General features: G+C 39.9%; 1 protein-coding gene across 1 annotated transcript in view; it reads left to right on the top strand.

Annotated features, from left to right (window-relative positions):
- The window catches only part of smg1 (SMG1 nonsense mediated mRNA decay associated PI3K related kinase), a 74634-nt gene that overhangs the window by 35453 nt on the left and 17108 nt on the right, over nucleotides 1-22073 (top strand). Inside the window, exons 34-48 of the mRNA XM_008299600.1 lie at nucleotides 353-604; nucleotides 760-940; nucleotides 2851-3012; nucleotides 3751-3965; nucleotides 5763-5917; nucleotides 9959-10181; nucleotides 10368-10614; nucleotides 13505-13734; nucleotides 13953-14198; nucleotides 16078-16216; nucleotides 16410-16519; nucleotides 17045-17263; nucleotides 19842-20035; nucleotides 20602-20774; nucleotides 21289-21568. Coding sequence (XP_008297822.1) covers nucleotides 353-604; nucleotides 760-940; nucleotides 2851-3012; nucleotides 3751-3965; nucleotides 5763-5917; nucleotides 9959-10181; nucleotides 10368-10614; nucleotides 13505-13734; nucleotides 13953-14198; nucleotides 16078-16216; nucleotides 16410-16519; nucleotides 17045-17263; nucleotides 19842-20035; nucleotides 20602-20774; nucleotides 21289-21568 — 3026 coding nt within the window. The remainder of the gene's footprint in view (nucleotides 1-352; nucleotides 605-759; nucleotides 941-2850; nucleotides 3013-3750; nucleotides 3966-5762; nucleotides 5918-9958; nucleotides 10182-10367; nucleotides 10615-13504; nucleotides 13735-13952; nucleotides 14199-16077; nucleotides 16217-16409; nucleotides 16520-17044; nucleotides 17264-19841; nucleotides 20036-20601; nucleotides 20775-21288; nucleotides 21569-22073) is intronic.

Here is a 22073-nt window from a genome sequence, read left to right as displayed (position 1 = left end):
ACGAACTAAGCAGTCAAAAACTCTGCATGCCTCCACCTGTATGTAATGGACTTAAACTGGATGTTTCGACAGATTGTGTTTCAGCTTTTGTACACTAAAACCTTGTAGCACTTGTGGTAACTGGCATTATCAGCAGCAACTGAAATGAACGGTAGCTAACCATTTGACGGTTTAATTGTAATTATTATTATTGCAAGAAGCAAACTCTCACTTTTATTTCATTGGTTGGTCCTGGACTGTCCCAAAAGGGATAAATATAAATATAAATGTAAATTTAACGATATCAATGATAAACATAAATATACACCTGTGTGTTAACTTTTCATTAACAGGTATTGGGTGAGCAGTGCAGATTGTTTTGACCTACTGTTCTGTTGTGTGTCAGGATGAGGACATGGCTCTGCAGCAGGAAGACGATGGGGACGACATGGTTGACGTGATCTGGCGGCAGCTCACAGGCTCATGCCCCTGGCTGGGAGAGGCAGGCCAGCTTGTCACAGATGGTCTGATTCGAGTTTGGAGACAGGTGGTGGACCGCATCTTTGGACTGTACCGCGTCTCCTGCCAAGCCTATTTTACCTTCCTTAAACTCAATGCAGGACAGGTGAGACGTGGAGACAGCATCTGCTTGATTGTTAGGGACTTCGCTGTATAAACCTGAAGACAAAAAGCAGTATTTTGCTGTTTGAGGACCATGACTGGGAATAAGGGTAGCCTTCTGGTCAGTCCTTCATCCTGACTGTCTGTTGTGTGTTTTAGGTCCCTGTAGATGAGGATGACCCCAAACTCCTGCTGTCCTATCACAATAGCAAACAGAGCAATGACGATGTAATCGTCATGGCTACCCTGCGTCTCCTACGTCTGCTGGTGAAGCATGCTGGTGAACTGAGGGAGGGGCTTGAGCTGGGTTTAGCTTCGACCCCTACAGCACCCTGGAGGGGTATGTCACACTGCAAAATGTGCATACACTAATTGTTTCTTTGCATGCAAACAGTGTTGGTTGTGTTCTGTTTTTTTTTATCCTGCATCCCATGTGCACAGAAGTGTAATTAGATTTGCAATTGAAATTGGTCAGTCAATTCGGTGTTTTTGTAGGTTATTAACTCTCTACCTTTAGATCCCTCTTGTGGAACATTAGGCGTCTATCACAAGTGCTGGTTAGACAGTTAAACAGCTGAGGAAACCTTCCACCCTTCCAAGAAGCTATATACAACAACTTCTGCAATTTTTCCAAAACTGACAATCCAAAATTCACACCCACTTCATTCAGACACTTGCCAGGTGTGTGGAAGTGAGACAGTGAGCAGGCTTTCCCTCTGAGTCCAACACCATCAAGGTTTTCCAGAAGATACTATCTGAAAATGTGTGGTTATGTCTTCATGCACAGTGGCAAGAAAAAGCATGTGAACACTTTGGAATTTCCTGGTTTTCTGCTTTATTGGTCAGAAAATGTTGTGTAATCTATGGGCAAACACATCGTCATCAAGCTACAAACATGCAAACAGTTACAATCTTTTGTGACTTTAGCATTCATACATTTAGAGTGCTGTAAGTGAAATTAAAAGAGATTTAATAATGGTTCGTAACTCCTTTTGCAGCAGTAACTTTAACTCGTAAGTCGTAATATTACAGCTCTCTTGAGGATGTTTCTGTTGCGTAAGCTCTGACATGTCCCCTTTAAAAGGGCAGACGTTCTTGTTTGAATTCATTTCATAGTAGATTTACATCTACATGTTTAAGGTCATTGTCCTGCTGCATCACCGGCTGCTACTGAGCTTCAGTTAGCAGACAGTCAGCCTGAAACGATCTCTAAAGTACCTTCCTAAACCTTGGAATTAATTTACTCCCGAAGATGGCAAGTAATCTAGTCTCGGTGGCAGCAAAGGGGCCCCTGATCATGAAGCTCCCTTCCATCATATCTCACCTGTAGGATGTTATTTTTATGCTGGTATGCATTGGCCTTTTTGCACCATTTGTAGTGTTGTAACAAAACAAAAAAACATTTTCCAATAACATTGTGATGTGTGAAGCTGTTCTTTGGCAAACATCAGACATGGTTTTGCAGAGCAACAGCGTCTGTGGCCTTGTATCATGGACCTATGCACGATTAATGTTTTGGGTATGGTAGAAACATTAAGCTTTAGCTGTTTATTTTGGGCTTCTTGTTTACCTCTACTTTTTACATTGTGCCTATAGAATTACTTTTGCTGGGTTTTCTCTTTTAGCGAAAGTAGCCTCAGTACTAAGCTGCATCCATTTATAGACTGTTTGTCTCACTGTGGTCAGATGAATATCTAAATTCTCTGAAACTCATTTATAACCCGTTCCACTTTAATGAAAGTCAAAATTTCTTCACTATAAGATTTGCAAGACATGGTTCATGTCAACAGGCGCTGTTGTAAAAGGCAAACTCAGAACAAACTTTAAATGTTTAATGTTCAAGTAAAAATTGCTGTAATACACACCTTGCATTTCAGTGATTGGGCTGTTGGTTTGGTAACTCTCGATTTCAGTCAGCCAAACTGTTTGATGTCTCCAATATGGGCATGTAGTTATTAGTAGTTAAAAAAGACACAGTTGGCTTTGCCATATTTTGGGACAAATTTATACATAAATGATAATTCCAAAGGATTCACTTTTCTTGCTAATGCTAAGCATTTTTTGTGTCCTTTACTGTCCGTGACTAGTGTCTGCCCTATCCTATCTTTCAATTGTAGCTGTTAAGAAAAGCTGTCAACATATATGCTCTCTAACAAGGTCTGACTACACATTGTATGAAGTAATCATTTTTTTGGCATAACCTGGACCTGCTACTTTTTTTTATATAATGTTCACTTTTGTCCTCTTTAGGTATCATCCCCCAGCTCTTTTCCCGTCTCAATCATCCAGAGGCATATATCCGGCAGAGCATATGCAGCTTGCTGTGTCGAGTTGCCCAGGACTCCCCACATCTTATCCTCTACCCCGCCATTGTAGGCTCACTTTCCCTGGCAGGGGAGGCTCAGAATGCAGGTATTCTTGAATTCTGCTGACCTGAGTTTGTGCAATTCATTGTCTCAAAAATTCCTTTTCACTTGCTCATCCATTTGACTTGAAGTAATTAATTCCTATGACTTTATGCAAATTCAAAAAATGGAATGTTTAATTTTACTACAATTATCAGTGGAGCAAATGATCACCATTGGAAGGATTGACTCCAGCCTGTACCTTTTGCTGTGTCTCATCCCCTCTCTCTCTCCTTCTCATCTTTCTTTCTTCAACTGTCCCTTTGACAAAGGCTAAAGGCCCAAGAAATAATCTTAATGATGATGTTGCATCAAAATGAAAATCAATTTAGTGTCCTTAATTTTAGTAAGCCATTCAAGCACACAACCTCAGCAGCAGGACACCACAGACACTGACTCTGGAATCCTCCTGGAAAAGAGTCATGTTTGCAGTTGGTCTCCCAGCAAGAAAAAGCAAATCTTGCAAGTTTTTACTCCTTTTGTTTGTGTCCTTCCATTATGTTCGTTTGTTAAGTTTTACATTATGTATGTTTTGCTTCAACTAGTAGAAAGAGACATGCGGTTCCACACATGTTTCTCTTTTCTCAAAAATGTATCCATAAATTCGTAGACAAGACTTTTGAAAGGGCCTAAAGGAAGGTGTGCGTTTGGCTGTTGAGTTTAAGAATGGCTTAACTCACCTTTAATTATACAACGCAATATAAATACTGCAGATCTGTTAATAGTTGATGAAATGTGTTGACAGGAAGCAAATTGCCATCAGGTCTGCCCACCTTCTTTGGAAGCATGCAGAGAGAGGACCTGATTGGGGAGGAGGAGGAGCAGCTGGACAGTGGATTGCAAGGAGGACCTCCAGAAGAGCTGTCAGCCTACTCCAGTCAAGACCAAGCCATGATGCAGGACTGCTATAGCAAGATTGTGGAGAAGCTTTCTTTAGCCAACCCTACCATGGTGCTTCAGGTAGGAACTAACTGCACAGTTAGACTACCCTGTTAGGTTGACGGATGTAGTACCAGTCCATAGAGTGTATATAAAAGATGGCTGGATTAGAAGGAAGGCAGATTTTCATACCTCACTTTTCTGACCTAGAAGCTACATTCATCTTTTATATATTGACTATTTACCATTTTCATGATAGAAGCATTCTCGTTTGTACAGGTTTTTAACATGCACTCTATTAATAGCCTCTCAAAAAAGACATAGTCAGACAGAGCACAATTATAGGGCTTTATGTTGCTTATTATATATAGTCAATAGCTGAATGGGCGAACCCATATTAAAAGGCTGTTCCGACATATAGCTAAAACTCAGCTAGGACTGAGCAGTATAGGAGGTTTTACGATATATTGATACATTGTCAAACGAGATCATATCTTTTTTTATTTTTATAGTTTCATGTTGCTTTATATGACCCGTTCATTCCAGAAAGAGGTGGCAGTGTTTGCAGCTTTCCCTCACACTCTCACACGCAAACCTGGTACCACTTACTCATAAGTTCTCTTGCAGCATAAAGGGAGACGCAGTGCTAATCTGACAATAACCTATCAATATAAAATGCAACAAATACATTTTAGAGAGTTAAAACAGAACCCTCTGAACCCCAAACAGTTTTTAGGAGTTTGTTGCATCTGTAACATTTTACATTTACTTACTGTGAATTTGTTTATGACTGCAGCATAAAGTCTACTCAATGTAAGAGCAGCCTGCTGTTCTGCCCAGCTTAATATCCATAATTCCCAGATGGATAATAGTGATTTTAAACATACTGATTTGGTTGGTTTTCCTAACAAAATTCACATATGATTACCATTGGACCATCAAAAAGTTCAGACAGTGCTTTCTGTTCTTACTGTTTCTTACTATTGTAAATGATGTCGTTTTCAAATGCCTTTCAAACCCACTGTTATCTTTTGGGGTTTAGAGGGTTGTTAAAAGTGCTTCAGGCATTTCACACACGGCTTTGACTTACAACAAAAAATGTATCCCACATTGCGGAAAATGCAGATGTATACTGTGTATCACAGAGAACTACCAAGAACTAATTGTTTGTCCATATTGCTCAGCCCTAAAATCAGCTGTAAGCATTCCTAAGGTTCAACTGTTATCCTATTTATTTAGTGCTTTTTGTAGTAAAAATAATGTCATTGTGATTGATTTTTAATGTATTGTTAATAGTTATTTGAATGCATAATACATTTGAGAAAACCCCAGAAAACAGCAGCTGGAAGTCTACCACAGCACTGTTACACTGCTGGTATAATAGACAATATAAACACACTTACGCTTTAGCTACATGCCACGAGTAAGAAGCACAGCAGCATTTCACCAGGGGAAAGTGACTTTTCTGCTCTAAATGCGTAGTCGTGGGTGTCATCATGAAACCAAATCGATCAAGTATAAATCACTGCGTTTTGGTCTGTACATTTTCTCAAAGTAGAGGACAAGTAATTTACAGAGCAGGTATGTACAGTACCAGTCAAAAGTTTGGACACATCTATTTGTCCTTAGCATGTCGATGCTGTCAGGTGGCTTATTTATCATATCATTGTTCCCACACATTTAAAAACTAGATAACATTTAGATTCATTCATTTTTCTGAAACACATCAGTCATGCTAGCTTTTATTCTGCGTGACTGAGAATGGATCCAATATTTACCCTGGGGTGCCATGACCAAAGCATTTCTTTTAAAATGATGTTGTGGTCTTTAAAGTGTGGCAGCCACTGATCTAAAGAACCTGTCCTGTGTGCTGTTCAGGTCCAACAGCTGGTGGGTGAGCTGCGCAGAGTGACCTTACTGTGGGATGAACTGTGGCTCGGTGTGTTGCAACAGCAGCACATGCATGTCTTGCGTAGGATCCAACAACTGGAAGACGAGGTCAAGAGAGTGCAGAACAACAACACATTGCGCAGGTGAGACTCACCTACCTACAGGACTTCCGAATCTGCTTTTAACCTAGGGGTCCATCTTCTGCTTTATCAGTTAAAAATAACAGGCTAAAAGGAGGTACATTCATCAGTGGCTTCCTTGCTTGACAGCCTTTATGAATCCTTTATATTTTTTTTCCTCCATTTTAATTCTGATCCTACCAATGGTTTAAAACTGCAATGCTGTATGTAGTTCTTGGTAATTAAGAGTTTAGGCAGGAGCACTGCTGAAACCCATTTGTTTTAGGTCTCATTATTGTCATTTGAGGTTCAAGTACCAGTAGTATTGGAACCACTTGCTCACCAGTGTTACCCCCGTACTCTAAAAGCTGTGTGAGGTGCCTCACTGTTTCCTCTTTTTCATGGTCAGTGGAGAGTGCCGATGCAATACCAATACAAAATGATTTGTTTAGTGTTTTACAGTGAATATTACTCAGTGACTGTACATTAGAGGTTTTCATCAAGTCAGCTATTTTTATATTATGCACAATTGTTTGTCTTGTACATTGTGTTTGAGAGTTGGATTATGTGCATCTTTTAGAGACGGAGGTATTTCTTTTGAAGTAGAGAGCAATATTTCACTCGTGTTTGACCAAAATGACTGTTTTCAGTAACCCCTTCCACTACCACTGTATATGTTGGTCCCAAAAAACTGGCACTGACACTGCGTCAGAGGAAAAGTAACATATTAAAAACACCATTTACAAAAGCCCTCCTACCACCACGACAAACCAGTCATCTGATTTGCACAGACTCTCCCAACAGCCCGTGGCAACACAAAGCATTCTGAAGCTCATTTCTTTCATGCGGTCATGCATCATTGCAGTGTATTGAGATACTTTAATTGTCACAGAAGCAGGTTTACCCTGGTAACCAAACATTCTGTTGGAAATCTAGCTCGGTATTTTATGATAGGAGATGTAACTCACTCCTGCGCTGCTTGAACTAAAAATCCATTACACCTGGACCAAATTAGACACCACAAACAGTCTGCATGGGCTAGTGACCCATCATTTATGACTGAAGGCCCTTTTACATTAAGGTGGTAAAACTGAATAAAAGTGGTGAGGATGCCCACATAATTCCCTCATCAGTGAGAGGTGGGACTAGAAAGCCAGTTAGGTGTGGCCCAGGTATAGGAAAAATTACAAATTGTAGGCACAGGGGAAAGATTAATTGGCAACATCAGCACATTTAGCTAGTGATGACCTAGCACATCCACTCCTAATGTTCAGCCAAAAGGGTACAGAGGACACTGCATGATTCATACCTCACTCATGTTTCAGAGAAGCGGGGTTAACTTTTTAACCTAAAGTTCCAGTCATTGCTTGGCTTTTTCTTCTTCTTTTTTTTTTTTTGAAACAAGGAAAATCTGCTAACGTTAAATGAAGACACTTTACACAAAGATTTTTTGGGAGCAGCCAGGGCATTCCCAATTCTAAGTTTGGGTTACAACTGAATGGTGTCATTTAGTCTCTGTTACAGCAGCAGCAGGGCTCAGAAATGTCAGAAAGAGGCGCAGCCAACATTGTTAGTTATCTTAACCCTATTCAGGACTTTCATATTGCCATACGTAGAAGGTCTTTGGGGGTTCATTGGACCCCAAGAAAGAATATGTGCAAAATAAATGTTGGTATTCATTATAGACTTTCATATGATGTTAAATAAAAATTTTTGATAAGTTGAAATATATTTGGCTCCAAATGCATGACAATTGCCCCTGTTTTTGTATTTAAAAATAAAATCTTTAAAAATCAAAAAACAATACCTGTCACCTAAATCAAATGGCCTGGGGTCCAACAGACCCCAAAAGTCCTGAATAGAGATAAAAAGAAGCAATGTGAGGGTCAGACCAGTGAACCCAGACAGGTTCAGGGGGACAGTTCTGATGACAGGCTTCCAAAGCAGGGCCAGTCCAGTAGCTGTAGCCCATCATCAGCACCAGTTGAAACACAGAGCAGGACAGACAGACATTCCTCAGAGCAAATGAAGAACATTGTTAATATAAAAGAGGAGAGCATTGTGTTTGTGTGTATTTACATGTATCATTTTAATTTGCCTGAGCTGCAGGGTGGCGCAGTTGGTAGCACTGTTGCCTTGCAGCAAGAAGGTCGCTGGTTCGCGTCCTAGTGGGACACACACAGAACAGATGGGGAGATGTTCACTGAATTTGACAAAAATCTCATTGGATTAGAATTGCTGGTACTACCTTCAATGCTGCTCGGATGGAAAGGTGTCAGAAGACACAATGCATCACATCTTGCTGTTTGTAGAGCTGCCTCGTCCCAGACTAGTCAGAGAGCTGCTGCTGACCCTTGTCATCTAGCAAAAGCGAAGTGCACATGAGTCTCGTAATATCAGTGGAATAAGGTGGCCTGGTCTGATTAATCAGGGGTTGGTTGGTAGTTTGTGTGTTTGTCTGGCACTTATGTAGCAGCCTGTTCGGTATCAGAAGCTGGCCTGCAGGGAATCGCAGAAGCCTATAGCAGTCTTGGACTTTCATTAGACTGCACCAAAATGGAAGTTATGTATCACCTTGTGTGTGATACTATCTCAGCTGCCATTCACCCTGAAAGCACTGTGAATGGAACTGTCCTTAAAGTATTCCCACATTCCAAGTATCTTGGCAGTTACATAATCAGTGATGTCTTCCTTGATTGAAAGATTAACAATAGGATTCGTGCTGCTGCAACAGTTTTTGGAATGCTACATAAATGTTTGCGATAATCAAGAACTCCAGTTGAATAATAGATACAACACTACCAAACTGTCATTATGCCAACATTCTTGTATCGTTCTGAAACATTGACTATGTACCAGTTCCATATAAAACAACTACAGAAGTTTCATCAACGATATCTATGTACAATCTTGAATATGAAATGATTTGATCATGTCACCAGTGCTAAGGTACTTGGCAGGTGCTCTGTGACAAGCATCGAAGCTATGTTACATCGAAACAGATTATGATGGCATGGACACTTTTTGTCTACCTAAACAGCTTCTCTTTAGCCAGCTATCCTCAGGAACCAGAGGGATTTAAGGATATCCTCAAAAAGACCTTTAAAGACTTTGAGATTGGTAATTGGGATACAGCTCCACTGGACAGACTAGTGTGGAAGAGAGCAGTTTGCAATGGTGTGAAGTCTTCTCAACAGGAGGAAGAAGCTGAGGAAGAGAGACAAGCCAGACAAAAGGCTGCTGAGACTCTAAATGTGGAACAGCTTCCTGGGTCGATGCCTAAACAAAACTTATCTAGACTGCCATGCTTTTGTCGAGTGGCGATGAGGATGATGATGATGATGATGATGATGATGATGATGATGATATGTGGCTGTTCCTTTGACATATACCACCTATCTAATAATTGTTGCAGGTCACTTACATATTATAGTAGTGGTGTTCCCTGATGGCAGTAGTCTCTATCAACAGGATAATGTATCCTGCCACACAAACATTGTTCAAGAATAGCTTGAAACATGATAAAGAGCTCAAGGTGCTGACTTGACCACCTGAATTACGCAGATCTAAATCAGATTGAACATTTGTAGGATGTGTTGGGAAAAAATTTGTTTTGTCTATGGATTCCCCACCTTGCAACTTACAGGACATGACCCTATGAACCACGGGCTATTTTCAGGGTAGTTTTACTACTTTGACTTTTAAGCTCTTATCTTGGTCATTACGAGGGCCATACACATGTTAGAGGTTTTTGTTTTTTTGGTTATTTTTTAGAGTAGTATAGGTTTTTGAGATATTCCATCATTTGATGTAACACTTGCAGATTTTTTCTGTTGGCCTATTAATACGAAGCAAAAAACAATTCATATTAGAATTTTAAGTTTTTACATGGATCTTATCATAAAATGTATAAAGTATATATTTGCATTACAAGTAGATGTATTGTTTAGGAAAACAGGCTCAGCCATCCAAAAGACCATATCATTTTTATTTTATTTTTTTTTGTACTCTTGCACTCTGCATTTGCTTGCTCCTCTAACAGTCACAATCTTTGCTCTGCTGCAGGGATGAAAAAATTGCCATTATGCGTGAGAAGCACTCTGCTCTGATGCGTCCTGTGGTTTTTGCCTTGGATCACGTCTGCAGCATCACAGCAGCTCCAGCACAGACACCGCATGAAACCTGGTTCCAGCAGACCTATGGTGATGCTATAACCTCTGCATTGGAGCGTCTTAAAAACCCTGCCAACCCTGCCAACCCAGCCAGTAGTTGGCTTCCCTTCAAACAGGTCGGTGGTCACTTGTATGCACCGTTATATAGGTGTTTTATTCATTATGGATTTCAGACAGATCCAGTTGTACAGATGTAGGCTTATTAATACTTGCATACATGCCTTTTCTATATAATGTTAATTCAAACACAATGAATAAAATGGTCTTACCAGCTTAACTAACATGGTGTGTATGTTGGTTAGATAATGGTGAGCCTTCAGCAGCGTGCTCAGAAGCGTGCCAGCTATCTGCTTCATCTGGATGAGATCAGTCCTCGCCTGGTGTCAATGAGCACAACAGAGATGGCCCTACCAGGCGAGGCATCAGCATCAGACGCTGTTACTATACAGAGCGTAGGCAACACCATCACTATCCTTCCCACCAAGACCAAGCCGAAGAAGCTATTTTTCTTGGGTTCAGATGGCCACAACTACCCATACCTTTTTAAAGGTAGGAAACCCTGTTACAGCAGTGACTCTGGGTTCGATTTTTTTAATAAAATGTATCCCTTTTGTAAAGATGAAAAAAAAAATACAGTTCTCAAAAAGGATTCTGTTGGAGTAGCATTTATTGCAGCATGGATTTCTGAATAATAACATTTGCATTGTTTGCACTTTTATCGTAAGGTAAATGAGAATGTTTTTAATTTCTTAAGCTGGATGTATTATGTTATTAGCTGTGCTAAGAAGGTATGCCTTACCTGCTGCATCTACATTTATTGGCTGTATCATAGGCTTGGTCATAGCTAATGTGCTTTTTAGGGCCACAGCTGTGCTGTGTACAAACTGTGCAAGGACCTTCATGAAACTTTACTGTTTATTTAGGGCTAGGGCACCAATTGACATTTTTGCCCAAATTGTTCGATAGCACCCACAAAATGTTAGTCCACACATAAGGGTTTCACCTACTTGTACTAAATTTGGCAGGTACATGTATTATAACATCACCAGACTTGTGAAAAACCCCCCTTGGAGTCATGCTCGTAGTCCCAAAGAAAGTCAGCCATTTTGAATTTACTGTGCCATTTTTTGCCACCTACAAGTACAAAATAATAATGACTAATAACAAGAATAATCTAAGACTTACAAAAATGCCCATTGGAGCCATACCCTAAACCCAACAGGATGTCAGCCGGTTTGAATTTCCTGTGCAGTTTTTGCACAGTTTTTCCCAGGCATTCTACTTTAACAAGCTCCTACTAGACAATTCACCAGAAAAACTTTGGTTGGTATCATCTAAAGACTGCTACCATTGCCATTAAAGTAGAAGTTGTTTAACTGCATTGTACATTGTTGAATCTACTCCAAACTACACATATTTTATAAAAGCCCTGGCCGGATCATATCCATCCATCCATCCATCATCTATACACTGCTTAATCCTCACTAGGGTTACGGGGGGCCTGTCCCAGCTGACTTAGAGCGATGGCAGGGGACACCCTGGACAGGTCGCCAATCTATCACAGGGCTACACTTAGAGACCAAGCACACTCACATTCACACCTACGGACAATTTAGAATCACCAGTTAACCTCAACATGTTTTTGGACTGTGTGGGAGGAAACCGGAGAACCCACGCTGCACAGGGAGAACATACAAACTCCACACACTCCTCACTCCTCACTCGTACATCCTCACTGGGATGTGAACCAGCACCCTTTTGCTGCAAGTCAACGATGCTAACCACAGAGCCATTTGCAGCCCCTGATCATATCCACAGTTTAATATTTAGTTATAGTCAAGTGCCAGCCATTGGCCACAGGAAGACAGCCTTGGGTGAAAAACATAATCTAATATTTAAGAAATTTATATTGTGTGTTTCACACATGATATACAGCAGGGATCTACAACTCGGGTCCTCCTAAACTACTGTCCTGCAGGTTTTAGATGTTTCCGTACTGCAACACACCTGACTCAAATTAATGGATCTCCACAAAGCTTGTTGTCAAGTTGGAGATCCCTGATATACAGCAACACAACATATAATTAGTGTGTGTTCTCTAACACCTCATAGTGGACACAGGAAGTTATATGTACCTTCTTTTTGCAACATCCAATAAGACCTCATATGACATCTTCATGTTTATAACAAAAACCCCTTGACTGCAGCTGCCCTGACATGCACGACAGTGCTGGGATGTACTCATTGCTGCTGTCAGCTTTAATTCGGAAATGGGACTTTTTCAACCACGTCTGGCCTTGCCCACAGAGGATAGCATGATAGCAGATGGGGAAGAAACAGGAGCATGTACAAATTGATTAGTGTCCATCCTAGCACAGAATCCCACAAAACTACATGACTAATCCATGTGTAATCCATTACAATAAGTTCAATGACTCAATATGATTTAATTAATAATTACAATGGACTGCTCTGGGTGTTGATATAGAATGATACAAAAACTATGTTTACCCTGATAGACCTTTTTCACAGCTGTGTGATTGCTGCATTCAACTTTGGGAAGGTCTTGCTTTTGTCAATGACTGTTTGTGGTTGTGTCTTTCTGGGACATTTAATGGAACTAAGCCATCATTATTGATTCTACAATTCTACAATTTCGTTTGGCAGATGCTTTTATCCAAAGCGACGTACATCTGAGAGTAGAAAGACAAGCAAGGATCTAGACAGATGCCTAGTGCTAGTTGATGGCTATGCTTTCTCTGCAGTAACAAGTCAATATATAGACTGTAAAAAAGTTCAGTGGAATTTCAGAGTTTGGAAACTACTACTATAGGATAATGTAGCTGCACTGTAATGTGGGACTTAACACCTAAAAAACTAATAATTTGTCGATCTGCGGGAGTAAATAAATTTGTTAAGGTTTTAAGAGATTTTGTGATATAAAGTTTCGACCTAAACCCCTATTAAATGGTTGTGAATATACTTTAGTTTGTAGTGTTGGCAGTATTAAAGATTCAGCAGCGCCACCTGTTCCCCAAAAAGTTTTAATTGTGGCTACTTAGAGTTCATTATCAACATTTTTCATGGGGCATAATTCATAGACAGTCGTTTTAATAAACTGTTTAGTCACATCCATGTACTTGGAAATTGGCTGCATAGTTAACTCAAAACCTGTCTGATATAGTACCAACACTGATTGTAAGCTCTGCTGTCCGTAGCAACACTGCTGCACTGAGACTGCACATGTATTGTGACGAGTCATGGATTTAGTTTTAGGCTTTTGCTATTTTGTTGAATTTTCTTGTCCTGTTTCTTGCATATAAACAATTTATAAACTAAAACTACTTCAACCTAAGCTTAGTCTCTTTAAATGTTTACCACTTGCTCCATTTTTATCGTTGACAAGTCGTAATCAAACAGTGATTACAATCTCTCTCAGGTCTGGAGGACTTGCATTTGGATGAGCGCATCATGCAATTCTTGTCGATTGTCAACACCATGTTCACCAAGATCAACCAGCAGGAGCATCCACACTTCCATGCCCGCCACTACTCTGTTACACCTCTTGGAACCCGTTCAGGGCTTATCCAGTGGGTGGATGGTGCCACGCCACTCTTTGGCCTCTACAAACGCTGGCAGCAGAGGGAGGCTGTGCTGCAGGCTCAGAGGGTAAAGAGTTTGTATTATACTTAACCATAAAGCAGTAGTAGATCCAGTGATAAATAGACTTAACACTGGATCTTTCAAAAAAAATACATTGATTGAACTGCATCAGGCCATTTTCTGACCACCTTTCCTGTTGCAGCCTCACATTCTGGGCCTTTAAGATTGTAATGTTTTCATTTAAGGTAAATGAACATGTTTTGTTTTTTGTTTTTTCTAACAAGGCCCAGGACTCATACCCACAACAGCCTGTGCCTCCTGTGCCCCGCCCTAGTGAACTCTACTACAGCCGCATCGGGCCTGCTCTGAAAGCAGTGGGGCTGAGTCTAGATGTGACCAGACGAGACTGGCCTCTAAGTGTTATGAAGGAGGTGCTGAAAGAGTTAATGGATGCTACACCTTCTAACCTTCTGGCTAAGGAGCTGTGGTGTTCATGCACCACACCCACCGAGTGGTGGAGGGTCACTCAGGTAACTGTGGCTTTTAACATTTTATAAAAGGTGCGATGATTATTAAATAATTTGATTACATGATTAAATATATAAATGAGAACAGCTTTGTGAATTTCCCCCACTCAGCGTGACAGTTTCCACATGCATTCATGCCCAAATGTTTATATACACTTGACCATTACATAAGATCCTGTATTTCATGGCAGTTTGAGTTTCCAATGACTCCTGTAACTCAGAATAGTGATTGAATCATTGAAATCCACGTGTCTTTGTTATTTAAAGAAAACAATCATGCATGTTCATGTTTTGTTAGAGATTATCTGGAAATATGACAACATCTGCTGGATTAAAATATACACATAGCAACTTGGACACCAGTTTTGGTGATGTTGAAAGCTGTGGTAATCAAATGTTCCTAGTGACATGGCCTCTTAGCTTCTCTTGAGTAAGAACAAGTGACTAAAGCTGCTGATCTCTTTATGACACTTTAAGTAGGGCCTATTTGATATACTCATTAGATGCACAAGCATTACAGTGGAATGGTCTATGGAGCTCAACAAAGACCTGACAAATCAAATGATTGACTTGAACAAGTCAGGAAAGTAACTTGGAGCCATTTCAAAGCAGCTACAGATCCCCAAATCATCTGTGCAAACAATTGTTTGTAAGTATAAATTGCATGGTACAGCTGTGTCATTGCCACAATCAGGAAGAAAACACTAGCTATCACCTGTTGCTGAGAGAAAATTGGTCAGGATGGGCAGGATCAACCAGAACACAGGTGTTAGTGTCCACAATCAGATGTGGGCTAAGATACTGCAATGCAAGAAAGAAGCCATTCCTGTAGAAGCAGCACCTTAAGGCTTGACTGAAGTTTGATGCTGATGACATAGGCAAAGGAAAGGCCTTCTGGAGGAAAGTATTGTGGTCAGATGAAACAAAAAATAAAGCTATTTCGCCACAGCAACCAGAATTATATGTGGAGGAGAGGTTGTGGTAGTATTATGCTCTGGTGCTGTTTTGGTGCCAATAGAAATGGTTCTTTACACAAAGTAATAAAATAAGGAGGATTACATCCACATTCTTGAGGAAAACCTAAAATCATCAGCCAGAAAATTGGGTCTTGGGTGCAGTTGGATGTTCCAATCCAACCCAAAAGATACATCAAAAATGGTCGGCCTCTCCAAAGTCCTGACTTAAACCCCCCAAGAACCTGTGAACTGAAACAAGTGTACCAATTCTGTCAAGAGGAGTGGTCTATGGTACAACTAGAAAGTTGCCAAAACCACCTAATTGCGTATAAAATAGCCAGTGGACATTTAGCCAAATGTTAGCGTTGTTGTACGTATATTTTTGACTCAACAAGTTTTGTAAAATTTTTTGGAAGATCTGTTTATAAATTTATGAAAAAACAAAATGCATGATTGTTTTTGTGACAAAATCACATTTCATTCATTCCTTAATAGATGTTTAGGAGTTATACGAGTCATTGGAAACTCAAGACTGCCATGATGTACATGGTTATTACAAGTGTATTAATACTTTTGTTTAGCAGTTAAGTAAAATTGTCAGTGGCATGTAATGCTGCTAGGCTTTTTAGTTCTAGGGTCCCTTAGGAAATGGCAGAAGTAGAAGTTTTTATATCATACCACAGCTTTTACTTTACACCTCCAAACTTAACACAAGCACAAAACAGAATATAAATGGATATTCACCATATGGGACCTTTATTCTTTGTTTGTTTTTGAACCACAAACACACATCTTTATTTTATTTATCATTTTAAAAAAAAAAGCTATGACATGAAATGTTCAGTAACATCATCATTGATCAAAATACAGGCCTTGCATAATAGTCCACCATCGTTGTTTAGTTTGGTTCTTCTTTTATGTTGCAGTCCTACGCCCGATCCACTGCTGTCATGTCGATGGTGGGATACATTATCGGCCTTGGCGATCGTCACCTTGACAATGTATTGATTGATATGACCACTGGAGAGGTGGTGCACATTGACTACAATGTATGCTTTGAAAAAGGTCTGTTTTACTGGACACACACACACACACACATACACACACACACACACAAATCCTTTGAGCAGCCTGTTACAAAACTTGAGTGTCTTGGCAAAGTAAGTGTTAGTGGTTATAGGAAAAGGTGACTAAAAAAAACACTGTGCCTTTAACGAAGTGTGTCTGTGTGTGTGCGGATGTTTGTGCATATCATTAGGGAAGAGCCTACGGGTGCCAGAGAAGGTCCCATTCAGGATGACACACAACATTGAGACTGCTCTGGGAGTCACCGGGGTTGAAGGGATCTTCAGGATGTCCTGCGAACAGGTCACTCTCACATCACGCCCTCCCAGACCCTCTCTTACTTTACTGGACCCTATCAGATTCACACTGAATTGTTTTAATGTATATTTGTAATTTAGGACTTGTAAAACAATCTGTGCACTTGTTCAAGGCATTTGAAAAAATAATGTGTGGCACTTTGTTGCAATCTTGAGCAAATACAGACAGCTGGCAAATTGTTCTTATGGACCATTCAGTGACCCCTTGTGCCCTATGGAAATGGGAATTATCATGCTGGAAGAGATGACAATGCAATAATAACAATTCATCATAAGATAAAGATGATCACTCTGAAGAACTTTGTAGTTTCATTTGCAATGACTCTTCACTCTAAGGAGACAAGTGAACCCAGGCTATGCCACAAAAATGTCCTAAGCTTCAGATCTTCTCACTGTAGGGTTCAAAGAGTCAGGTTTATCTGTGAATTTGTCATCACTTTGTATTTTTGCTGTGTCTTGTGTGGAGATCCTGCTCTAACAAAAAAGGCTAAAGTCAGATGTTGCTATCCAGGTGGTACAGATTATGCGTCGTGGCAGAGAAACCCTTCTGACCCTGCTGGAGGCCTTTGTCTATGATCCTCTGGTGGATTGGACTGCTGGAGGGGAGGTGGGCTTTGCTGGCGCCGTGTATGGAGGGGGAGGCCAACAGGCTGACAGCAAGAAGAGCAAGAGAGAGATGGAGAGGGACATCACACGCTCTCTCTTCTCCTCTAGAGTGGCTGAGATTAAGGTACTTTAATGACAAAGGCATATATATTGCTATATACATTTCAGTATGTCATGGGGCTGTAGCCAATCCAAGAAAATCTTGGTGGACTTAAATCATACCAACACTCAAGCCCATAGATTGGTCGCAGGGGAGAAAAAAAGAATATTCACGTTATTTGTAGATTAACTATATAGTCCACAGTGCACTGAGCGCACTCTACCTGCATCTAGCCTTTGCTAGCCGCAATTATTTCTAAATGAATGTAAAAAAGCTACCATTTGCAGCATATCAAATCATTTGTACCTGGTTATTTTTAACAGAAACGATAGCAAAGAAAATGAGGTTTTTAGATGAGCTGTGAAATGCAAATAATTTTAGCGAAATGCAGCCACACCAATGACCTCTTTCACATGAGGTTAGTTCGGACATGAGTATGAGTATGGGGAAATGCTTGGGTGTTCTCAGGTTGTCTGTTCCTCCTGGCGCCAAGAAATCTGGATTAATCTTAGAAGGCTATTGTTGTATTGCTTTCCTGCTTATAGAAGTACCACCATACAATGAGAATTTTATTGCACAAGAGCATATTGACTTACCAATTGACCAGTTAACCCTGGAGACTACAGCCCTAGTCTTATTAAATATAGTATAAAAACATTTTAAATCATCTGCTGTGACTTTCCAGAGGTTGACCTCTTATTTCTTTTACATTTCATGTAATGAAATTAGTTTCATCAATGTTACTTTTTTGTTTAAAACTATTAATGGAGGCAAGAAAGGAGCAAGGTGCAGCCTGCTAGGTGTAGCAGTTAGAGCACCTTGTTATTAGGGCCTGACCAATATGGATTTTTTGAGGCCGATTCTGATATTTGGCAGAAAAAAATTCAGATAACCGATTAATTGGCAGATTAATTTTAAAAATGTATAATGAATGAATAACTTATTTTTTGGTCCCTTAACACTTACAACAACAAAGATTTGAATCACAGGCAGAACGTTTTACTGTTTTACAATACTTTGTCCTTTAGTATTTGTTTAACTTTACAACAAAGAGGAATTTTCAAGAACAAAAACATGCAACAAAGCATTAAGCATATTAAGTATTAATAAAAAAAAAATTAAAAAATCCAAATCAGATATGTCTGTAATGTGGGGTATTTTATTTTAAATTTGCATTTTGCATTTTTCTTTCTATGGAGCATGCATGAATATAGCTACCAGTTTTACTGGTGAATTTATCTTTAGATTTAGGCCATAGGTGTATGCTGTATATAAGCAACATAATGAGTGAAGTTACTGGCAAAACGTTATTCATGCAGCCCTCTGATGCCCTTTAACATTAAATCACATTTTCTCTACTTCATTATTTTCTTTGCCATGAAGTCATGACTCATATGAACCAAAATAAAAACTAGACGCCTTTCCCAGATGTCAAAACATGTCATTTTTGACAGAGTTGCATTTTAAATAAATGGTCACAGATAGTCCGACACTAATGTTACTCCATAACAACACACAGTGAGTTGCTGTTGCAGCCTGTGTCACATTATAGTATTTTCTGACAAAGTGAAACTATGAGCGACATGACATCATGACGGTTGCTAAAGACAGACAGTAATATTGATCATTTGAACTTTTCAGGCCTGCACTGAGTAAACCCCCTCCCCTCTGCACTCACATCACTCCTTCTTAATGCGCCTCAACACACAGCTGACTGAGTGATGAACGGTCGTTCTGTACTCTCAAATATTTTGTACTATGCTGTCTTTAAAGTTGATGAGAATAAGTTCATAAAAATATAAGTTAAATAAGTTAAAAAGTTGGATCAAAAGTTTAAAAGACTGTTTTCTGTAGTTCTCTGAAAAACCGTCAGAGTGAGCTCTCTATGCGGTGTTTTGGTTTCAGAATTTGTGGCAGAGTGAGTGATCTTACCGCTGTACGTTCGTTATCTTAATCTTTGTCATCTCTGTGAGCCAAGTTTGACTTGTTTAGAACAAGCAGTAGCGAAAACTGAGCTTTTCGTGGTGTTGCTGAAGTGTTTTTACACACCTTTGCCTTGGAGAATAATTGTCTTTTTACTAAATCAAAATTGTACAAAATGAATGTACGAAAGCTGCCAAAGACCAGTAAACCTCAAGAAAGGAAAGCCTCGAGTGGTTATTGAAGGAAGCTTTGGAATGTTAACCGGCTGTCTATCAGTGCAGGTCTACGCAGTGTGAGGGTAGCACATGTACACTTACATCATTTCTACAGTTACTCACTGGCTTTTAAGCTGTTAGCTAACGCTATGCTAGGTTATCATAACTAAAGCAATATTATTGCTAACATAAAGAGACAGGGGGTAACTTAAGCTAGGTTAGCACAACTTTAGCAATGCAACTTAAATAAAAAGCATGACCGAAGCACGGTCAGTCGTCATGACACATGAACTTAACACACAAGAGAATTAAAGTGAAACAGGAGACATGTTGAGTCATTGTAACAATTAATGTAATAATTAAACCCGCAGGATTTATCTTGCAGTCCTGTAATAAAGTACAACACTCATATGAGCATTTAAGGATTTTGGCTGTAATTAATGTACTGTGTGGACTGTGTGCAGGTGAACTGGTTTAAGAATCGTGACGAAATGCTGGCCGTGTTACCACAAGTGGAAGAAGCAGTGGACGAGTATTTGGTCTTGCAAGAGTTACTCTGCCAAGGAGAAAGACTACAAGCCAAACTTGGAGAGGAGATGACCTTCTTGGAGGGGGCAGAGAACCATCCAGACCATCTCATCCTCACCTTGGAGCAAAGGTCTGAGACAGGACAGTGTTCATTGGGGTTTCCATTTTAAATACATGCCAATTTAGTTTGATGTAAAAGAGAGAAAAAAGAGTACACTCTACGGAGCTAGGAATGCCCCCTTTAGCAGAAATAACTTCTTGTTGGTGTTTTGCATAATTGTCTTTGGCATTGGCTTGCTGAAATTCTTTCCCGCTCTCCAATGTAAAAGTCCTCCTGTTGCAAGTGATGTAAAGCTTGACTGCTTCCATTCCATAACGTTCCATTTCTTCTTTTTGAGCCATTCCTTGCTGTATTTGAAGGTGTCATAAAAGTGCTTACTTTCTTTATGTGATACTACAAATATACATTTATTGCATCTTTGTCTCTGGTATGTATCATCATAATTATTAGGCACTCTTTCAAAGATGCTCAAGTGTTTGCCTGCCCAAATGTGCCAAATCCAACAATTTCCATGTGATGTCTTTATTCTTTCACAAGTACATGATTATGGGAGTCAGGGAAAGGGCTTATATGTGTATGCAACATGGATATTTAGCTCCATATATACCTTATTCAACCAGCCTTCCTATTCACAGATACTCTGAACATACCCAGCTGCAGTCACGGCAGCGGACTGTGCAGGAGGCCATTCAGAGCAAGCTTGCTGACCTGGACCAATGGATCTCTCAGTACCAGGCAGCATTCTCTAGCTTGGAGGCCACACAGCTTGCCAGCCTTCTACAGGACATAAGCAGCCCTATAGATCTTGGTTAGTCCCACTGAGAATGATTTGTGATTAGCTGGGTTTTAAGGATGGACTGGTTGAAAAACAGTCATGTCTTCCTTTTTTTGTTTATTTTTTTTTAGGTATTTCTTAGGTTTTCTGTAAAATATCATCCCTCCTTTTTCAGCCAATTTTTTTTCAAATTATCTATTTAATTAGGAAAATATTAAGTGTTAAGCTTGTCTTTAACAAGGATAAAAAGGATTATGACTACATTTGACATTTAATTGAGGGTAAAAAGTCTATAACCTTATTCTTTAGGATCAGCACTTTTGCCTTCCTGTTTAGAATCCAGCTTTCTGCCAGAAAACAGTTAAACACATTTTCCATAAGATCTGCTAGCACTGTAGAATGTGATGAACAGGCTGGTAGTTTACGAGGCTCAGTTTAATGTCAATAAATAAGTATGGTAATAATTAATTGTTAAAATTTTACATGTAACATTTTATTTTACTGTGCTTTAGCTGTCCTGCATCTTGTTGTTGTCCAATTCCTCTAGGACCTCCGAGCTATGTGCCCGCTACAGCCTTCCTGCAGAATGCGGGTCAGGCCCACCTAATCAGCCAGTGTGAAAGCTTGGAGGCGGAGGTGAGCTCCTTGCTGCAGCAGCGCCGAGCAGCCCTTCGCAGCTGCCTAGAGCACCTGCACAGCTATGCCACAGTGGCTTTGCTGTACCCACGGGCTACCCTACTGTTCCACAGGACCCACCAGTGGAAGGCTTGGTTGGAGAAATTGCTGAGAGACATGAACATGGAGCACTGCCAGCACATCTATAGACAGTAAGGAACAACTGCAAGCTTTTCTTTCTGCTATTATGCAAAACACTTAAATGCTGCATGTGATAAACCGTATATTCTGAAACTGCTGAAAATCTTCATGGCTGACGCCCTACAAGGCCAGCCCTGGTGTTGCTCATGCTCTCATTGTCCTTATCATCTCATGGTTGAAAAGTTAAAGTCTGTAGTAGTTACCAAGTAGCAGATTATATTCCTTGTTGGAGCAGGGCTCTACAGTGTAAGAAGTTTGCTACCACATGTGAATGAAAAGTATTGCGTGCAAATGTATCAAATTATTTGGGCAATTCTCTTGAGTCTGTTTTTAGCCAAACACTGTTGAGGTAAAAGAAGCATGAATCTGTTGCAGCAGCAGAGTGTTTTTTTGACAGCTTAGTTTTACTACATATATTAAGAATATTTGACAAAGTTTTATTCCATCTCACTTAGAGGTTTTACCTGTAGGCTGCAAAAATCAGGCACTTGAAACTATTTCTGCCTTTTAACCTAC

The sequence above is a fragment of the Stegastes partitus genome, unplaced genomic scaffold (genome assembly GCF_000690725.1).
Source record: "Stegastes partitus isolate 25-593 unplaced genomic scaffold, Stegastes_partitus-1.0.2 Scaffold1436, whole genome shotgun sequence".
NCBI lineage: Eukaryota > Metazoa > Chordata > Actinopteri > Pomacentridae > Stegastes > Stegastes partitus.
The sequence above is the reverse complement of the archived record's forward strand: the minus strand, read 5'-3'. Positions and strand labels throughout refer to the sequence as shown.